General features: G+C 41.4%; 1 protein-coding gene across 1 annotated transcript in view; it reads left to right on the plus strand.

The window, feature by feature from the left end:
- The first annotated feature begins 3,645 nt into the window (after positions 1 to 3,645).
- hdac4 (histone deacetylase 4) overlaps positions 3,646 to 21,114 on the plus strand; it is a 132,736-nt gene continuing 115,267 nt past the window's right edge. Inside the window, exon 1 of the mRNA XM_033617908.2 lies at positions 3,646 to 3,811. Within this exon, the coding sequence (XP_033473799.1) occupies positions 3,790 to 3,811 (22 nt within the window). The 5' untranslated portion in view covers positions 3,646 to 3,789. The remainder of the gene's footprint in view (positions 3,812 to 21,114) is intronic.

Below are 21,114 nucleotides of genomic sequence, written 5' to 3' on the forward strand. Positions count from 1 at the left end.
TCTTATTGTGTCCCCAGCTAAGATGCAATATGTTTCCTTCTCCCAGATTGTTGTTTTTCCTATGCTAATATCTCTTACTGTTAAGACTCTACAAATCAACTTTTTTTGCCGACAACAAAGAAAAAATCAGGAACATGTCAATCAATAGCATACTGGCGGTGCTGCTAATCCCACTCGCCAGCTGAATTATTCATAGTCAATTAGAGGTTGAGAGGCTGAAGCTGTCTTCATGGCACAAGTGCATTTTCAATGATTCATTTCATGAGCTACGCAAGGGGTCTCTTAATTGTTGTTTACTGCTCGCTACCCAACCACATGTTATTTTTATACCATCGTGATTACTCCCGGCAGCGCTCAGAGTGCTTGGGAAATGAAGTCCATTAAGGGGTCCTGAGAGCTGTTTTCCTGTCAAGCGCCATGAAACGTTTCCAGGTTCAAACTTTGCAGCCCGAGAACAATAAATCTCATCCAATCTTAAGTGTCAGTCGGTGGAAATGAGACGCAGGAAGAGATGCAGGTGGTGCATTTTATGGTTTTACAGTGCAGTGAAAATACCTGCAGTGTTGTACAAAGATTCATCTTTAATAGGATCCCTCAAAAAAGTGAAATCACATGGAAGGAACATTAAAAACTGCACAGCTGGCCAGTGCCACAAGCTGCAGGCTGATGGCGTCAGAAAATCCACTTTTGCTTGCACAATTTTTTTTAGTGTGTTTGTTTGTGTCAAACAGAGAAAGTGAGATGAATGAATGCCTGAGGTCATTGCTAACATAGTATGACAAGCTGTAAAAGCACAGTCTGAATTCCTGTGACACACAACTCCTTTGACAAAAATAGGCAGCAGGATCAGAGAATGGTGCCGCTGCCTTCAGTCAACACCTCATGCCTCTGCAAATCATCCACTTTGAGTGTCTCCCCTGGTCATCAAAGTATTGTCCACATACATGCAATTATTAAACAGGCACCTCTGTGAGATATTTACATACAGTTACAACAGTTAAACCTCCTCTCTGGTCATCTTAGCCTTGGCCTGAAGGATGACGTGCTGCATACAAATTATGAAGTCAATGAAAAAGCTCAGTGTCAGCAGCACACTAATGTTTGTGTTCTACTGACAGTATGCACGTGCATGTCCCTGTCTTTCCACTGAAACTGTGAGCTAACTTTTTGGTAGATTTAAAAACTTAAAATATCTGAATATTCCTTCAATGAGATGCTTTTATTTCTTTACATTTAACGCCAATGAATGAGCTGGGCCTCCTTTAAATTTATCATTGACTTAAGGGACTGCTTTTCTTCTATGATAATGCCCAATAAGTGAAATAAGACCTTGGAGAAACCTGGCAGGAACGTGTTTCCATGAGGTTTTATTTGGCCATGCAGTGCTTGCACCCTCTTTCCACTGAACTCATTCATTTGACAGTAATTCAGTTCAACAGCTTTAAAGTAACGGTGACAGCAAAGAGCTTGTGTTTGTGTGTGTGTTTGTGTGTGTGTGTGTGTGTGCATATTTGAGAGTGAGAGATGGAAGGAGAACATACACACTTATATTGTGTTTACTCTGTGGTATTTCAAGTGACTGATTGCAGCTCTCATTACCACTTGTTTGTGTTAAGCTCTGTTGACACCTGTTAGATGCGATAGAGGTGAGTTTTAGCTTCTGCCCGTGAGGGTTGAACAGCCAGAGGCTTCCATGTATGTGTGTGTTTTCATACTCCTTGCAGTTTTGATTGCACAACACACACACACACACACACACACACACACACCAGACAGTATGAGCAGTTTTCTTCCTCTTTCTCTTCTGCTATCGGCTCTGATGTAAGTCTGAGCCTTGAGGAAGCCTCTGTTTGCATTTCATTTTCAGGGAAGAGCCTTCTATTAAGACACTGATTTCCACAGCTGACCATGCAAGCTGTTGAAGTACGGATTTAGTTATGTCAGATGTTGGATGCTGACAGATGTTGAAGCTCTTGGAAAGTCACACAGACGCAGCGCTGAAGGACTGTCTCGGGAGCCATTTTTATCCCAGTGAATGGCCAGCTCAATATCTGTGTGGTTAGCATGAGCTAACACGGCAGCTAACGTCCGGTTGTCTTCTGTTAAAACGGCCATTGATAGCCCGTAATGTTAGCCATGCAATGCTAATGGTTAGCCCTCTCATTATGTTTGTGCTGGCGGTTCTTACCAACTGTTCCAGGTGTGGAGCTCTCGCAGCAGTTGTCTCCTAGGGGTGGGGAGGATGAGGGCTGTGGGGTACGTAGCAGGGCAAAGAGCGGCTGAATCAGTACACTGCGCGCAGCTCTACAATGAAATAAGTTTTTATCCATCGTAATTAGTAAAAAAGAAGATAGAAAATCAGTATGTGGTGGTCCATGTTGATATTGTGGTGGGCTGCCACATATAAATGTATGGGGATCACTGAGATTCATGCGTATTTGTAATTTCTATATTGTTGTTCTTTAAAAAAACAAAACAAAACAAACATCTGAATCCCAAAATTGACAGTCAAATACCTACCCAATGACTGAATATCCAAATAGTTGCATATCCAGGTCCAGCCCTAGTTTTTAGCATTTTGATTTGGCCATTAGACTACATTGAAAAGCTTTGTCTTTGGGTGTGGTGACAGCACTGACAGTGACACGCAGTGCTGACTACATTTAGATCATGTAAACATGCTGTAATTTTAGTAAATCCAGCTGCTCCAAATGGAAACATATTAATTCAATAAAGCCTCGCACTTGGAAGAAGCCAGAGCTGTTTTACATCACTGCTTCTTTTCTCCTGTCCGCAATGAACTAAATTAATTTAAACAACAGTTAATATAATAGTATTTGATATTTAATTGTTGATATTTGTAAAGAGTGCCAACAGATTTACTGTACTTATAAGTGATGTCCAGAATCAAACAAAAGCTGTACATTTTTTTCAAAAGAAGAGTTTTGATTTTATTTCTGGTTTATAATGGCAACAACAAGAACAAATCGCAGTCCCTCCTCATTTGGTTTTACTGAGGTTTCTTTCATGCTCCATTTTTTCCAATTTAAAATATTTTCTTAATGTGAAGTTAGAGTCAGAGAGCACAGAGGGTGTCCGATGCTCTACAGATTGCAAAGCCCTGTGTGGCAAATTTGTGATTTTGGGCTTTATAAATAAAATACACTTGACTTAAACAAGTTTTTACCTCAGTTTGATTTCAGATTTTCTCAGTTGTTGTTGTTGTTGATGAATGTGACATCTCTGCTCTGTCAACGCCATTGAAAAGCCTACTTTAGGTAGAGGAGGGATTTATGCATGTGCATTTAGGGTCACAGATAGAGACAAACTGATAAGTGAAACCCAGGGACCACAAGTTCCTTTAAAGGCGGGTAACCTGCAGTCCTTTGTTCCTCTCTGCACTGTTAAAGTACTACACATGGGTTCAGGTAATGGCCCTGATTTGGAATATGTCCTGTACATTTGTATTACATTTGGAAGTGTGTTAATCGGTATATAAACTTCTATCTGCACTTCCCCAAGCACATGAAACACTTTTTTTTTTCTTGCAGCCACCTTTCACAGTCTGACCAGAAGGAATCGCGCCACAACACACCGCAGAGGTCTGTGATGAAGCCGTAAGAAACAACTGCTCTCTGTCCCTCCTTGGCCCGGCGCCTCCACCTGGCACCACCAGCTCGGCTGGGAAACACATGGTCGTCACTACAGCCACCACGGAGGTGCACTGACACCCTCGCCGCCTCACCTCCCCTCCCCTGTCAAGCCTGCCTGGCAACAACAACCATAACAATGAGCTCTCACGGTCGATCAGGTAAGATGTGGAAAAAATACAGAATTTCTCAAAGGGAACCTCTTGTGCTTTTCTGTCTTTGTAAAGTTGCTTTGACATGAAAAAGCCTGCTGCTGGTGGAATGAAAAAATATCATTTGGCCATAGGGATTATGGTTATGATGATGTCTACTGAATTTGTAGAAGAGTTGCCTATGTGTGTGTTCTTTTGTTAGGAAGATTTTTTTTAAACATTACCCTGTGTTCTGTCTGTAACGTGTGCAGGTGTATTCAAACACTTGTGTATTCTTTTTTTCACTTGTGCTACATGTTTTATAAATGAAATATGAATGAAAATGATCGGAAAACGACTGAGTTACAAAACAGAGCTCTTTGGTGTACATGGCGTAATGCACACATGATGGACAGCTTCATTCTGAGTTTTTTTCTGAGTCTTTTTTTGTTTTTTTGAGGTAACCAGAACCCTGCGTCTGACGACATTCTTTTCTTTGATGTCTAAGCAGGGTTATTATAGGCTAATTTAGGGCTTTTATTCTGCAGTATGTCTCCAAAAACTGACCTTTGAACACTGTGATGTTTGTTGTTAAATCTGAAGGCAGAAATGGAAAGAATTGACCTGTGTTGTAGCTGTTATCAATTCAGACATTTGTTTTTATTTATCGAGAGCAGAGATGTTGAAAATGTGGAATCATAACTTCTCTCCATTTTGATTATGCTGTTGATAATTTGATTACACCTTGGCTAACAGACCAGACCTGCTGTTTTGATTTAGCATTTCTACAAGGGCTCTTCTGGTGTGATTGAATATTGTTGAGTTGACAGTTGGCAAAACATCTAACTCCAGCAAGATGCATTGCTTAAACAGCAATTACACAGTGCTGTCTAGGAGAGGGCACATGTTCGTCCACGTATATATTTTTGTGGTGGGTCTAAGTGATTTGCACTCATGCTCACCCAAGGAAACAAACTGATACAGAGAAATTTGTTGAGAAGTAAAATGGGAGTGAACCTGTTACTTACAGCTAAATGTCATTTTTGATGTACGACATTACAGAATTAATATTTTTACTTGTAAGGTAGCTTTTCATTATCGTCTCTTTTGTATCAAGCAAACTTTGCACCCTTCATTTGACTTGCACCCATGTTGTGTAGCTCTCTGTCTGAGGGAGTGAGTGGGATGGGAGGAGTGTGGCGCACCAATCTCAGTGACAGCAGCATCGCAAGCAACCATTTTCTTTCTTTTGTCTTTTTCTGTTGCAAAACCACAGTTGAACATAGTAGGCTGTTAATACAGGATGCACAACCAACCTTTAACAACCAGATAGGCCATATTGCTAAAGTCAAAGTTTTATTGTTTGGGTCATGGTTACATAGTGTGTCCTCTTACAGTTACTGTTATTGGTAACATTTAACTTAATGATTCTTTCAGATAAAGATCTGTTGTTAAGCCTGAATCTCCTGGTCATGTGGGAGTCAAGCTGGCATTCGATCTGTGCAGTGTTGATGGATATTAAGAAAGGCAGTGGTTCACAAATTAAAGTTTCGGATCATTTATTTAATTTTGAGAGCAATTCAATTTCAACAATTATGTACACAGATGGCATTTATTTATTTATTTATTTATTTTTATTTATTTCTCAGACCATGGGTAGAAAAGAACAATGCATAATGAACAGTGGCTCCAGATTCACTCCCTGTCTTTTGAATAATCGTTGTACGAGCATTTGCTAACATAACAATTAGTCCATAGAAAATTCCAATAAACTTGCAGCGTCTGTTGAGCAGCTCTCCACATGCATGACTTTCATACAGTGTGTTTACTGGTCATGAATTATATTTCTCAATAGATTTCTCTTTGCATGCTCAAAAATGGATTGCCTGGTGTGCTTGACCTCGACCAATGGGAGCTACCCATGTGTCCTACTAAACCCCCCCTTTTTTTCTTAAATTACAACCATGGTCCAGATCCGGCTCTTCCTCTTTCTCAACTGCAGGCCAAAGTGGACAAAAGGCCAATTGTGTCCTCTCTTACCCATCATGCTTTGGCTGTCCTGGTCGTATTCAACGCAATGATGTCACAGCCATTTATTAATTGTTGTGGTGCTATTGGTCCTGTGTGGCACAATGTGGGCTGCTGGCATTACCGTCTTTTCTCTTAAACTGTGAGTAGCGACATGGTGTTGTCCTAGCCAAAAGGGTTTGCGTCACAGTGGATGTGTCAGGCCATCCAGATAGCTGCGAACACTGACACAGGCCAAAGATATCTGGATTTTTCTTCTTCTTCTTCCTCTTTTTTTCTTAAATACATTATGTTATGTAAGTGGAACCTTGGAGTGGGACATTATTTTCTCCTTCTCAGATAATTTCCATGCTCTGTCAAATCTCAGTCCTCAACTTTTTTCCTTCAAGTCTTTGAAAGTTTCTAAAATAGCTCAGAGTGTTGGATTACAGTTTTACTGTCGTCAGCTATGGGGTATGCTTGTCAATTTCCTGGTTATTTCATAGACGTCATCTAACTTGCTTTCGCTTCTGTGGCCAAGAATCCACTTAAAAATGGTCCCAACCTGAATCCGATGTTATTAGTGAAATCATGACACATTTTTCTTCTCAGTTTGACTCAGTAAGGAAAGGAGCCTTCTTTTTATCATTCACAATATGTCAGTTGATGGATAAACATAATCCCACTTTTGGAAAGGGGATTTCCTATGATTAATAGAGAAGCCAAATTTTCCATACACAACCAAAAATAGGTGAGGGATAGTTCTGTTGAAATGTTGTACTAAGCCAAAACATTCCGACTGCCAGACTTTTCTCCACCTCGAGGAGCTCCGAAATTAAGAATGAAGCTTTCACTCCTCAATTTCACCTCCTGTTAGCAGTTCATTTTCCCCTTGTCGCCCTCCTGTCTGCGCAGTATTGCTAAGCCCTTTTCCACATATGACAGATCATCATTTCCCATTCTCAAACCCACCGTTTTAGAGCACTGAAGGGCCTTTTGTCTGACTTAAACTTGGGTGGCAAAGGCTGGCATGTTGACATGCTACTTGGCATTTTGGAACTGGGTTTATGGCCTTGGAGCCAGAGCTAGAACACACACACAGACAAACTCTCTCATCCCTACAGGACCCTCCCCTCCGCTCTCCAGCGGCAGTAATCAGTGGCAGGTCCTGGCTGAGGGGGGATCTTGCGTCAATAAATCGTCATGCAGAGCGACTCCCCTGCCTGGAACACAAACAGAAGAGAGGGGCCGTCTGCTGCTGGAGGCCTTGCATAGCTTGTTAAACCCCTCTGAGGCCTGTACAGTCTGACCAGAAAGAAAGCTCATGCTGGGTTTAGTAGTGTTGGTATTGTTTAGTCTTAGTTGGTATTTTGCTCCTTGGAGTGATCCCAGCTTCTTCATCCCGTCTTACTCATGACAGTATAGATGCTGGCTGATAGTTGTGCTATAAGCTGGTAGCCTGTAGAGAATCTGCCATGTTTTTTCTTTTCCTTGCCTGTGTTTACAGAGTGAGACCCAGAATACATGCTGTCCCCTAAATCTACATTTAGTCATAGATAGCTGAATGTCCCTTTGGACTTTTTTTGAGGGGGGTAATTCTGCTATTATTGTTCCATCTTGTGAATGCATTTTGCATGTGTGTTTTCATCCATCTCTCTATCCTAAGATTAATTCACACCCTTCTCCATCATGCATGCAACAAAACTAAAAGAGCAGAGCCCAGTAAGGGTGTGGACGAAAGGAAACACATTACCTTAACGTGCAGGTTTTTAGATTAGCAGGTCGGTATGTGGGGAGCAGGAGAGCAGTTGTCTTTCGCTGCAGCAGCGCAGTGTTGAGGTACAGGGTGGGGGCCGCTGCGAGGAGTTGGTTTTTAAAATAAACACAAGAATCACACCTCCTCACTTTTCAGAGTCTTATTCAGACCGCTGAGCCATGGCAGATGGTTGTGAATTATTCATGTCAAGTTTTTTGGGATGCGCACTGCCATGTGTAGATTTTATCCCAGAGATTATTCAGTATCGGAGAGGAGGGGAGGAATGATTGAGAGGGCTGACAGCACAATAAGTGCTTTACAAAAGATGGTGGAGTGTAAACAGCTAATGCCAGATAAGACTGTTGTTATTTTTGTCTCCATTGTGATCGATGGAGCGCCGCAACGTCATTAAGTAGGATTAAAGTTCCTTCTTTTACAGCTGTGACAGTCACTATTTTGTTTTTCTTTGTCAATTTTGCATCCATGTCTTCCTCTAGTATCTATTAGTGCTTTGAGGATGTTAATAATACAGTGCTGAACTAAAAATCAGAGGTGTGGACTTGTGTCACATGGCTTGGACCTCAGTCAGGCTTGAGTCACAAATTTGATGACTTTATGCTTGACTTGACAAATAAAAAAAAAGACTTGGAACTGGACTTCAACACCAGTGACTCTTGATTTTTCTAAGACTTGAGCCTTTTGACTTGAAAATACTTGACACCATTGCCCAAGATTAAAAAGTATGTTATTTAAAAGGTGTGCGCCATGAATCAATTCATTTTCATTTTCATTTCCTGAATCAGCTAACATTAATGCTGCTCATTCTCAGCAGATCGACTGTTAATTTCCCAAATCCATTTGTTTGAATCAGTCTGACAGCATCAAATCAAGTTGTAGTAGAGAAGAACTAACATGAAGTTAGTGAGTGCCATTTGAAAAAATGCCAGACATTTTTGTTCTTGTACAAAAATGATGTCTTGGTAAACAAAAACAAATTGCTTTATGTAAAAAAGGATGAAAATTGCACACAGAGAACTTCCAACTTTATTTGACATTTGAAGTTGCACAAAGAATGGTTTAGCTCTGCGATAGTCTGTCGACCTGTCCAGGGTGTACCCCGCCTTTTGCCTGATGTCAGCCGGGATAGGCTCCAGGCCCCCTGCAACCCCTTACAGGATAAGCGGTTATGGAAAACGAATGGATGAATGAACAAAAAATGGTTAGTTAAGGCCAATATTAACATAGATAATGAGCTAATGCTGAGCTAATGTTATTACTCTGCTGTTAATAATACCTAGATACTGGATGCCAAGATGGCACCTATGCATTCCAATAGAGTTGCTCGTCTGGCACACAGCCAAGAAAAGTTTCTAGCTTCTGGGTTTACTTCTGCAGTATGTGGCCCACTAAATGTGTACAGTAGTGTTTCTCCTGCTGGCCCCGCCTGCGAGTTCCCATTCGGCTCATAGACTTTACATTGTGATGATGCCACAGATTTTTAAATTGCTTTTCGTAGCCCAAGAAAACTTTTACAAATATAAAACCTCCATGGATTCATAATAGAATGAGTCATAATTGACCTTGTTTGCAGTTTGAGATGTCCTGTCAACAGTTTTGCAGATGTCTCTTTTACAATGGTGGTCTATGGACAAAATGCTTTTCGGGCAGCAAGGGATTTCTTTTCACTGCAATACCGCAAGTGGTCCACAGTGGTCACCCCCCCCCAGTTCACTGGGAAACTGGGGGGGGATTTTTAATCTTTTCCGTTGACACTTTTCCCACATATGAAGTAAATGTTTTGGATTTTATCGTTTCGGATCAGGTTTTCCTTTCAAAGTAAATTTTAAGCATATCAGTTGGACCCGGGCTAAAGTAAAGTAAAAGTGTGTATTGAGTAACCGCATTCAAGATGAAGCATTAGATTTAGAGGTAATCGAAGTCAGCTGCTGTACAGTTTTAGCCCTCTGCTTCTGAAATAGGAGCAGTTTTTTAATTCTCTCACTTGCCCTTGCTTCTCTTCTGTCACTCTAATTTCCTATCTGTCTTTTCTCTCTCTGTCTCTCAGCTTTAATCAGTTACTGTAATAAGGACTCGCAGTGGGAGCTATCAAAAGCCTGCAGTGGTGGATTAGAAGAGAGTGGCTAGTGTCTGGGCCGGGCCACTGGAAAGTGAAGCATAATCTTCAAAAAGGGAGCTTAACCCCTGCTGACCCACGCTGATGATTCCTCATTTACAGCGGCCATCGTCACAGGGAAAAGGCTCCGGGTGTTAATTGATATGTTTTAGTGTGAACGTTTTGAAAGTTGTCTAAAGATGACTGAAGTCAACCAAAGCAAGAGGCAAAGTTAAGTTGAGCTTATTCAGAGGAAGTAATTTAAGAAGTTTTTAGGTAGAGTGATGCGGTACACTTCAGTACACTTGCAGCCATGTTCGTAGTCACCACTGCTATCTAGTGATTGTCCAAAGGGACACAAAGGCGCTCCCTCGTATCTCCCTCCTTGATGCATTTGAGTGCTGCAGAAATGTTATTGTTCTCATTTATCCTTGGCTCTGCAAAAAAAAATTTTCCTCAATGGAAAGACGGATGGGAATGAGAGTTGAACCAGACTAAACAGAAGCCTTTTTTAAGAGAACAATGGAAGCTGCTGTGGAGAAATAAGATTACTGCCTCATTATTGTCTTTCTCTCCACAGTTTTCCAGAATATTCCATTCGAGTAATCTCATTGCCAGATGAAACAAGTGTGCAATTTAGCCTTCGGAAGAATTTATTAAGCATTCAAAGCTTTTGCTTCTGCCGGAAGAGAAGCTCAGAATTGAATTATGGTTTTGTGCTCAAACTGCTGGGCCCTGTTCTTTCACACAAACAAAGATCCACCAATCTTCTTTTTGTCCTTTCCCTATTAATTATTCAATGATTTTTATGGTTGATTTAGTAGCTAAATTAGGCAAACAGCGTTGGATTTTTAAATTCCTTGAAATGAGGACTGATTACTTACCTTTTGTGTCTACCCATTTTCCTTGTTTATTAGTGCTGGCTTTCAGCAGGCATGTCAGTGAAGTGGGTTGTCTCAAAGCTTTAACACACCACATGTGCTGCTGCTTTGCAGGAAAAACATGTAATTACAACTCAGTGGGAGAAGCAAAAGTATGATTAGAATTGAGGCCTGAGACATACATTCAGGCCAGTATTTGTGTTTGAGCTGACACTATACGCAGATACAGCTATCTGCTGCAGATAGCACTCAGAATAGCCCAGATGTCCAGTTCGTAATAGATATGGAGATTAAGAGCATGCAAGACCTTAAAGATTAACCCATAAGGATCCACATCTGCTACTAAGCTTACAGTATGAGTGAAACGTTCACTCTCTCATTGTCTATGAGTCCTCTGTGCAGCAAACAACTTGGGTATTGTAAGACAGAGGATCCCTGCACGGCTGTATTTCCCATCTGGTTGGGAGGTGCAATCCGCTGTATGAGTTCAACAGGGGACAGCCAAGAAGAGGGAGGCGGGTCAGGTGGGTCTCTTAGGATGTAATCCTCCTGCTTCTATGAACAAAACAAAATCAAAAGTTCCCAGCAGTTACACAATCCCTGTTAGGAAGGGCTCAGTGCACCCTGGGTCTCCCAGGGCAGAATGAACTTTTCCAGGCACTAATCCGAGGATAAGCCCTGAAACAGAGGCCTTCAAACTCTGCTGTGTGCTGCGGTTCACTAAAAAATGCATGAAATGCCCCATGGAGCTGTTGTGTTTGCTACGATTGGCATCCCCTGCAGATATGTACTCACGGTGCTAATGTGGTGATCTAAAGATTCCGGTCTTGCCCTTCAGGAAAGTTGTTAAAAAACAGAAAAAGCTGTACTTTCAGCTTTAATACTGGAAGAGTTGTATGCGTTTCAAACTGACTCAGTTACATGGGTTCATAATCAATCACAGTCCCTCACCCCACCCTCCTCCAGATCAAGAATGACCACAATACACAGCCTAACCTAACAAAACATTAAAACCATTTTCTTCTGTAGTCCGACACTCTGGGATTGGTTCTGTGCAGGTTGGGCACTGCCGGGATTTCACAAACAAGAGTTTCTGTTAGGGATGGTAATTAATTAATGATTGCCACTGAAGGTTAAATGAAATTTAACAGACTACCCAACTCATCTAAAAGAGTGAGATTAGAATGATAGATGAATAGAGAGACTTAGCAGAATGGACAGAAAACAAGAGGGAGAGAACTGAAACTGATCTTCGTTTGTTTACAAGTCTGTGGAAATAAAAATGTAGACTGGAGTCTTTCTATTACAGCAAGGGATCAACTTGTGAGAGCACTCATATGAATCAATCAGATGCTGCTGGAAGCACATCCGGTGGATCAGCGTTTGAGAATCTCCTTTATTACATGAATGTTTACACAAGAAGATATGTTTTAGATGTAAATAGGTGACACACTACTCATTCCTCATCACCGCTCTCAGCAATATAGTCAGATTAGTTTATTGAATTCTGTAGGACACAAAGTATGTGAAGCAGGCTGTGTTTTTTAATGCAGAGAATTTAATATAGGATAAACAACAATGGTATAAAAAAGAATCAAAGCATTAGAGGGATTACTGATCAAATTAAGCCATTAACAGTAACTGCTGCTGCTTTGCCCTCTTTGACTGAAGTGTCCTCTTACCCTCCTACCCCCCAGAAAATAATCATAGTTAGTATTATATTAGTGGTATTTATTCCCGATTGTTGTTTGACTACCATTTGTGAGAAAGTCGCCCACCGCCACTTGCTGTTGATCATTAAGTGAAACTGCTGGCTGCTATTTATTTGTTTGCTTTGTAGTTTATTCACATGAGATGTGTGTATGTGCCAACTGTGAAAAATAGTTGTCAGTTGTTTTAATGGAGTGCAACTGGGTATTTTTGACAGCAGGTGCACTGGATAAAGGATGGACTGCTCAGTCTCGGTTAGGCTGCTCACTTCTTGCTTTTTCGTGTAACATATTTGTGACAGTTCGTCTGTACGCTCTTTTGTGGTGCTCCTAAAACCACTTACCCTTTGAGTCAACATCAAATACTTGAAGCTCAAAGTAGTTGAGTTTTTCTGACACCAGGGCGGTTATCTGCAGCATTAGATGACATTGTCTTGTTTAAGATGAGCTCATATCTCAGACCTCTCTCAGAAGCCAGTGACTGTGTGTACAGCACCAGCAGGCAGCAGTAGGGTGCTATGGATCGTCTCTACCGTTCCAATGACTCTGCTGCAGAATGGGCCTCTTTGCGCCTGGCCCACTCAAAACATCATGATTGGACATAGTCTCCACCTAACCCTGACCCCCTATCTGTTTGATGCTTTAAATAAGCAGTGCTGCAAACCAATCTATTCCAAGGGGGACCCTTGCTAACATGGAACAGTCCTCCATCCACCTTGCAATCTTGGACACTGACTTTTATAGACAACACTACACCACAAGGTCTCCAACTCTTTGTTGAAATTCAGTCTGTATAGAGCCTCTTCCAAATATGGCCCCAGTGGCGTATGACTAGTTTGCCTGAGGAGGAGGAAGAGGATTTCAAACCAGGAGTTTTCTGGCTTTATAACTCTGATTCAGCTGGGGAAATCAGGGTTGTTAAAGTGAACGTATTATGTTCTTCATTCAGAGCCTTCTACTCAGCAAGGCTTTTGAACTCCTACTGCTCCACTGGAGCTGCTCAGCTGCCAACGGTAGACTCCTGTGGTTGTACTTGGCAGCTTGCATGTGTGAATGTGTGTAATTTGAAGGCCTTAAAAAAAGCAAGCCTGCTTAGTAAACATCCCTTAAATAAATAGCAGTTAAGATCCCTTCTCATAGACTTTCTACCTCTACCGCATTAAAAAACAGCAGTGATCATCCAGGTAGTAAAACTAACAAGAAAATTCAAGTTAAGGTTAATGACATCTTTTCTCTGAGAAAGCAGCCTTTGACACATTTTGTTTCTGTTCAGTCCTGGTTGGACATCTCTCCTCTCCTAATGTCTATATAGACTGTATACTGATGTTTGTCTGTGTGTGTCTCACCTCCAGTGTAATATTCACTTAAAAACTAGAGACCAGCCTGTGATGGGATCAGTCCAGCTGCAATAAAGCAACTTATGGCTTCCCTACTTCCTACCCCCTGTTCTTCTGGTTCCCTTGCTCGGGCCACCCCCATCTTCAAACTTGGCCGCCATTTTGATCTCAACTACAAATCTTTAAATTTTAATGATGGCTTCTTGCACAGTTGTGACCAGGGTTGGGAATTAACACAAGCCGTCAGCCAAATGCTGGTAAAAATATGCAAGTGGCTACTAAATTTGATAATCTCACCAGCCAAAAAAACAGTGGTGGACTATTGAGTGGCAGGAAGATGAAGGAAACCGCCATCCACAATGGCAGGTGGACAAAAACGTTTGGTTGTGATGCTACTGCATTGACTAAAATCTGTCCACAGACAGACAGACATATAAACACCAGGCAAAATACTTTTGGTGGTGGTTCCTGCTTCAATAGGTGCCACCAGGACCACATTTTGCCATGATGACACACACACACACAAAATGAAAACAATAACAACTATTGTGACATTGTCACAGCTGGTAAAAACCTTTGATTTATAGTTGCAATAAAATGCGATGTTTATGCTATTTATTCATGTTTTTATCAGTTATATACTTTTAGCAATTTCCGTCTACAAGTGATGACCCACAGTATTACTGAGCCACAGTATCGGGACATGTTCCCACTGTTTTGGCTAAACATGTTTGCTATTTTGGATGTGAAGTGACAGATGACAGCATGGTTGACTTGCAAAATGTCAAGTTTATGTTTCAGGTATATTAAGCCTCAAAGGGTGAACCACAAAGACCTCTGAACTTTTAAATATCACTCAGAGACACTAGGGGATAGGCATTACACCCATTTATAGCGTTTCATATCTTTTTTTGAAGACCCAGTTCAGAGAGAGAAGAAGAAGAGTGGAGGGAAACACTGGAGGATAAAAGCTCCAATGGAGTATGAGCTTTGCTTGGTACATTTCAGAGCAGGAGATAAAAGCCACTCTGCTCTCTTGGGCCACAGTGGCTCCTTGAAATTAGAGTGAAATGAAGCCATCCAGTTTTCTCACTTTTGGTTGGCCACTATTTGACTTTTCTAAAAACTAAATTGACATTTTATCAGCTGTAGCTAATTATTGTGTTAATAATTTGTGTATGTGTGTGTGTATGACCTCATCTTCAGACAGCAGCTAGCAATGTGTAATAATTGACAGCCAACGACAGACAGCTGGTGGATAATGAACACCGCTACTGTTCAGTCTCCATGCTAAACTTTTTAAACATATCGCATTAATATTTAAGTCTTGTCAACTTTTGCTCCAAATCAACACCTCCAGGATTCTGAGCTGTGAAGCAGCTCACATTGCCTGTCTGTGAATCTAATGTAACAACTCTAGCAGCTACAGTTTATACCTGTCAACAGTATCATTAACAGGAATGTCAACCTTATTTCATTAGAGTCAACATTTTCAGATATTACCTGCTGATAAATCAGTAATGTTACTAGAAATGGACAACATACTTCATCAATAGATATGATGACATGAGCAAAGTTCAGTATAACACTATTGTTAAATTGTGCCATTTTTATTGATGCTTACTTTTTTGATGGTTTGCCAATTGTGATCATCAATACCCTAATTATTGACAACCTTAGTGGCTCTTCATGGATTTGTAATTTAGGTTATAAACTTATCAGAATATGTAATTAATCTTCCATTAATATATAACATATTATGATCTAGTTTGTCTTAAGAAAGTGTTACTGTTCTACCATTACTGGCAACATGAAGTATTTACAGCGGTGCACCCAGGAACCCTGCTGCAGAAATCTATGCAAGATCACTGAGTTCAGCAGCGCTCGTCATCAGTCAAATTGCATGAGACCGAGGTTTGTCGTCCTCCCACATTTGTAATTTACCAGACTTCTCTTCCACCCATTAGCATAACATAGCAAGCTCATTACTTCAGCTTTCAGGAGCAGTAGCCTATTAGATGAATGAAACAAGCAAGGGTATGTTGTAGATTTGCTGTTGGCTAGATAAATGAACTGGTGTGAACACACTAGTTGAATATAAATGTTGCTCACTGTGACCTGTGGTTCTGTGAGTTTGTTACAAAAGTTAATTGTTTCTTTCTCTGTCAGCATGTTACTTTGGTTTTGGTTCTGTAGTAGTTGGAGTTTGGTATTGGCAGTGTGAAACTGGATATTGCTGAAATAAAGCATCTAAACTTTGTAAATCATTACTTACATTATACGTGTTGATCTCCTTGTGCAGCTCACTGAAATCTCAGTGTTGGTTATCTGATGCCGAACTATCTCCTCTTTGTCGCCCTGAGTCTGATTTTGTCTTTGTGGCCACGTCTATCAGGCTCACTGTCATTTGCACACGATTGCACCGGGAGCTAACACTCTAATGAGCATCCGTGCAATGACAAGCCATGCAGCAAGCATTTCACTCGCATGGAAATCCAATGGAAGATGCTGACACATCGTGTAATACACGCAAACACTGGTCCGTCCGTGGGAATGTTTATTTGACCTGACAAAGATGCACTCTCAGAGGGGTGTGTGGAACAATTAGATAGTTTGTAGCAAGCACACTGGGTGCAGAAAGCAACACTTGAACACCGGGGGTTGCCAGGGCCTTTTAATGGAGGTTATCTAATCCCATGAAGGAGGAGGACAGTAAAATGTCATGCCTCCTCATTTTAAGATAAATTGACTGTGTTTCTCACATCTCATGCAGTGGGTCTTTTTTCCACTGCACAACATTTTATTGAATTTTTAAACACTGTAACTATCTTGTGAACATCTTAGGACAGATTTTTGTCCATGTCCATAGTATGCTTTTAAGTTAGCAAACCGCATTGGTATGAGTGAAGAAAATATCAATGTGTTAATGATTATTAAGGTGTATATCATGTAACCATGGCTTATTTGGTTTGTATCTGACTAGAAATGTTTGTCACATACCGCCTTTGCCATATTTTGTCGTCAGTCTCCATTTCAACCCCACTGTCAGATATTAAACTAATACACCAATCTGGACGTCATGCAAAATATCAGCCTCTGACAAGGTGTATACAACCAAATTAGCAGTAAAATATTGGAACATCATAAAAGTTTGATTATAAATTATACATTTAGTTAATGTAGTTCTAACAGCATACATGCGTCCTTTGTTGCGTTGTCACTGATACCAGGTGTGAAGCTAAATCCATGCTTAAATAGTGACTTACTGAAAGTATATGTTCAACTCTGTCTGCTAATTCCATTTGAAAGCCATTTGTACCAGTTTAACATGTCAAGATATCATGTAACAGGTAAACTGCCTTGATTCTCTACATTCTCACATTGTCAACTTTAGACTTGTGTGGCTTTATGATAATATTCCTTGTCTTTGGTGAGGAATCTTAAGTTTTATAGGTGAATGGTACAGCTGCGTGTGTCGGGGATCATTGGTGACTGGACAGAGGGAAGGCAAAGATAGTTATGTTTTTGATCTATTGATAGACCCTATTAATAGACACAACTTGCCCACCCCCTCAAGTATTTTCCTCGCTCACAAATGTATTCACACATTCATTTGGAGAACAGAGGACATTTTGTTGCAAGCACGGATCTAATGGGGCCCCTATCCCCTTTTGTCTACACCAGACACACAGCAGCCTCATGCCAAAACACAAGTAAACAAACAAAATCAGAGTACCAACACAGCGCAAAGAGTGTTCGTGAGGATGGTTTCTTATCATAGAAGGTATTTCATTGCATTAACACTGATTTTATTTTATTTTTTTTAAAAAGTTGGTCCTATTTTATGTCTCAAATGAAAGTACCTCCACTTCAAGAAGGATTTGACCACTGGCACAGCAACATGAAACTCCCAGTTCATAATTTCTGGAGTTTCTTTTACAAAGCTGGACTATTGCTTTAAGCTCCCCATGGACAGTCAGTATCATCACAGACACCTGGGTATTACATCCACAGAGGATCAAGGCAGCCTGTTACATTACCCAATGAAGTCGAGACCCTGTAATAAGGATGACAGTCACCTAAAAGCAGTCCTAGATTACAGTGAATGATGTAATCACCCAGACCGTAGTGGCCTATGTAATGTCACTTAATGTGCCGTTAATGCACAGTGCTGTTGTTGTTTTTGTTTTTGATTGTGGACTTTCACGTGGTGGAAATTCACTGTCAGCAAGGTGGATGCAAGTAAACAGAGAATTTCCCAGAGGAGGTCATGATAGCATCACATTAATATTTTGTTATTATGGCAGGCGATAACAAAAAGCTGAACACAAGCTGTAAAATTTCACAGTAAATTGACTGATGATGTTTCAATGCTGCAATTGTCATCAGATTAGTTAGCACCTGCTCATTTCCACACTTATTGAACATGTAGCCACGTGACAGTCAAAGAATCAGGATCCCACAGAGCCATCACACTGAAGCTCTCAGCATGGTCTGCACAAAGAGTCGCAAAGCTGAGTGTAATGTTTTTCTTTTTCTAAAACTTTTACAGTGACTGTATGTTGCCACTGTACAGCGTGTGTGTGTCTAATAAAAACGTTTACCATGATTATGTCATTGTGGAGGTTTGCCAGTGTGTGCGTGTGTGTATAAAAGCCATGCAATGGACCTCAGTGCACACATTATTATACTGTACCCTGAAACTGTCAGTAAATACAATTTAATCATAAATCGGGCATAGAAATCTACTGACTTTGGTGATGCCCTAACTTTTCATCTACTAACATCAGCAGGTTGACATTTTTGAGGAAAAATATCAGACATGTAGATGGATTGCAATGAAATTTAGTACAAGCATTTACATTTATAGTCAACCTGTTTTCTCTCCCAACTTGTCAAATACAGACACTTGGTCACTGGCATTTAGTGTCCAATACTGACACACGAGGCACCCTTAGTGTCTGTATGAGATGCACCAAGCCGCATCTTTATTAGATGCTTGGAACAACTTGCATAGTATACAAAAAAAAAATCCCCATAGGGAAGAGGTCAGAGCGAGAGGGTGGGTAAAACACACAACTTTCTCCCAGGAGACTGGTGTCCTGTGTAGTCTGAGCAGGAGTGGGCATGTTACACCAAAACCTGTTTCCCCCCAGCAATATTTTTGCAAGTGCACCGTTGCTGTGGCACCGCCCAGAACGATTGTGATTGGTTGAAAGAAATACAAGCAGCCGGGGCGTTTTTTCTCCAATCTTAAAGTGAGAGTCAGTCCAGCCAGACCTTTCTTTTCTTGAGAAAGGTCTGGTGAGCTAGACTATGTCCTGTGTGAAACCAAAAGTCAACGTTGAGTCATTTTAACATCATAAGGTAGTACAATATGTCATTTGTATGTCAAATGATCTATGTGACATATGTCACGTCACGTTAGCAACGAACAGACTTATTGTAATCCAGACCAAGATCCATCCATCATCTATTTTCCTCTGCTTATCCGGGGCCGGGTCATGGGGGCAGCAGACAAAGCAAGGAACTCCGCACATCCTTCACCCCAGCAACAATTTCCAGCTCCTTCTGCGGGATTCCAAGGTGTTCTCAGGTCAAATGAGATATATAATCCCTCCAGTGTGTCCTGGGTCTACTCTAGGGCCTCCTGCCCTGGATGTGCCCAGAAAACCTCTAACAGGGGGCGCACAGGACGCATCTTGATTAGACGCCCGAACCACCTCAGCTGGTCCCTTTCGATGTGAAGGAGCAGCCGCTCTACTCCAAGCTCCCTCTGTATTTCTGAGCTCCTTTCCCCAATCGTGGGGGCTGAGCCCAGCCAATCCAAGATTTTTTTTCAGACCTAAAAACTAAGTTAACCTACTTTGTATGGTTATTCTGAGAGGACTGTGTGCATGTAAGGAGCAGAAGCTGTACATTTCCTGCAAATACAGAAGTTTATTTTGAAAAGTCAATGCATGCAGCAAGTGGAAACTGACACTCTGTCCCTGACCATCCAAAACTGATGCCAGAGGAGTACCTAGAACATCATAGTTTAATCGATAGGGCCACAGACCAAGTGTCAGTATTTGACGCGTTGGGAGTGAGAATGTGTTGTCCCAACAAGATGATTTGTAGTAGCGCTGGCAGTCTCCTAACTTTCAGGCCCGTTTCCACTGAAGAAGTTCCTGGTACTATTCGGGGGCAGGAACTACTACAGGAACGTCCTCTCGCTCGGCCCTCTCAACCGCCGTGTCTCCACTGAGAGAGCGTAGTAGGAGGAAGGTTCCTGTAAAGTTACTGGGCTCTGGATTTTGACATAATCGTTGCGCGACCATTTTGACCGGGGCAGCGTAGGGACGTAGTTAGCTGTTAGCCGTTAGCGGTGTCTGTATTAACTCATTAACTCAATAAACGGTCTGTGAAAAAAAAAAAAGTTTTTCCAGCGGATGTCTTAGTTACAACATGATTGAGCTAACTGGAGTAGTTTCATGTTGTATCCGACAACGGGAGGCTTTTAACAGATGACGTCCTGATGTTAGCTTTGCTGCTGCTGTTAGCTGTCCCTGTCAGCTGCAGCCACTGATGCTTTCTAGACATCGTGGTTTCCCAAAACTGAATAAATACCACACATAGCAACACAAAACTGCTTTGCTAGCTCATGTTGTAACTAAGATATATGCTGGAAAAAATATTTTTTCACGGGCTGTATATTGAGTTACTGAGTTATTACAGACACCGCTAACGGCTAACGGCTAACAGCTAACGGTTAGCCCAGCTAATCTACGATAACCATAGTAATTACAAAACGTCACATCCCACTTTGAGAATATCCAATCAGCACCAAGTAATCCCCAAGTCCCAGCCAGGAGTCTCTCGGGGCCATTCTGAGTACCTACTCCGAGGCAGGGACTTGTTTAGCCCCTGTAAAAGTTCCGTAACTCTGTCCTTCGGGGGTGGTTCCTGCAGTGGAGACATGCACCAAAGGCCCTGGCCCCGTAAAATTGCCCCGAAGTTCCTGCAGTGGAAACAGGCCTTGTCAGGATGATTTGAAGGACATCAGGAATTAGATGTGGGTACCTTATGAAAGCTGGTGGCAGTCAGGGATGTCACAAAGGTTGTTGTGTTTTACCTCATTAGCTCTTTGTAATTTATTAGAACACAGTTTTTATGCTGGGTCAATTTGACATGACTTCTTAAGGTGGTTTGCAGTATGCATCTTTGATATAGGCTGAACACATTGGGTATCCTTGTTCATGGCAGAACTGTAGAAAGCACTTTATGTAGTGGGGTTTGAACCAACAACCTTTCAGTTCCTGGATGGCATGTGGAACCAATCTGCTAATATTCTGTCCAGAGAAAGAGGCAAGCCTCTATCTCCACTGGCAAAGGTCAGGCTGGACATAGGCCCCCGTTATTGAAGGCCCTTTTGTCAACACCACCACAATAAACAAGTGAGCCATTCTCAGCTCTGCTCCAGTCTGCTCATGCTGCATGAAAACAAGCGTGACTATTTTAATTGTAATTAGAGGGAGAAAATTGGTGTAT

The sequence above is a fragment of the Epinephelus lanceolatus genome, chromosome 14 (genome assembly GCF_041903045.1).
Source record: "Epinephelus lanceolatus isolate andai-2023 chromosome 14, ASM4190304v1, whole genome shotgun sequence".
NCBI lineage: Eukaryota > Metazoa > Chordata > Actinopteri > Perciformes > Serranidae > Epinephelus > Epinephelus lanceolatus.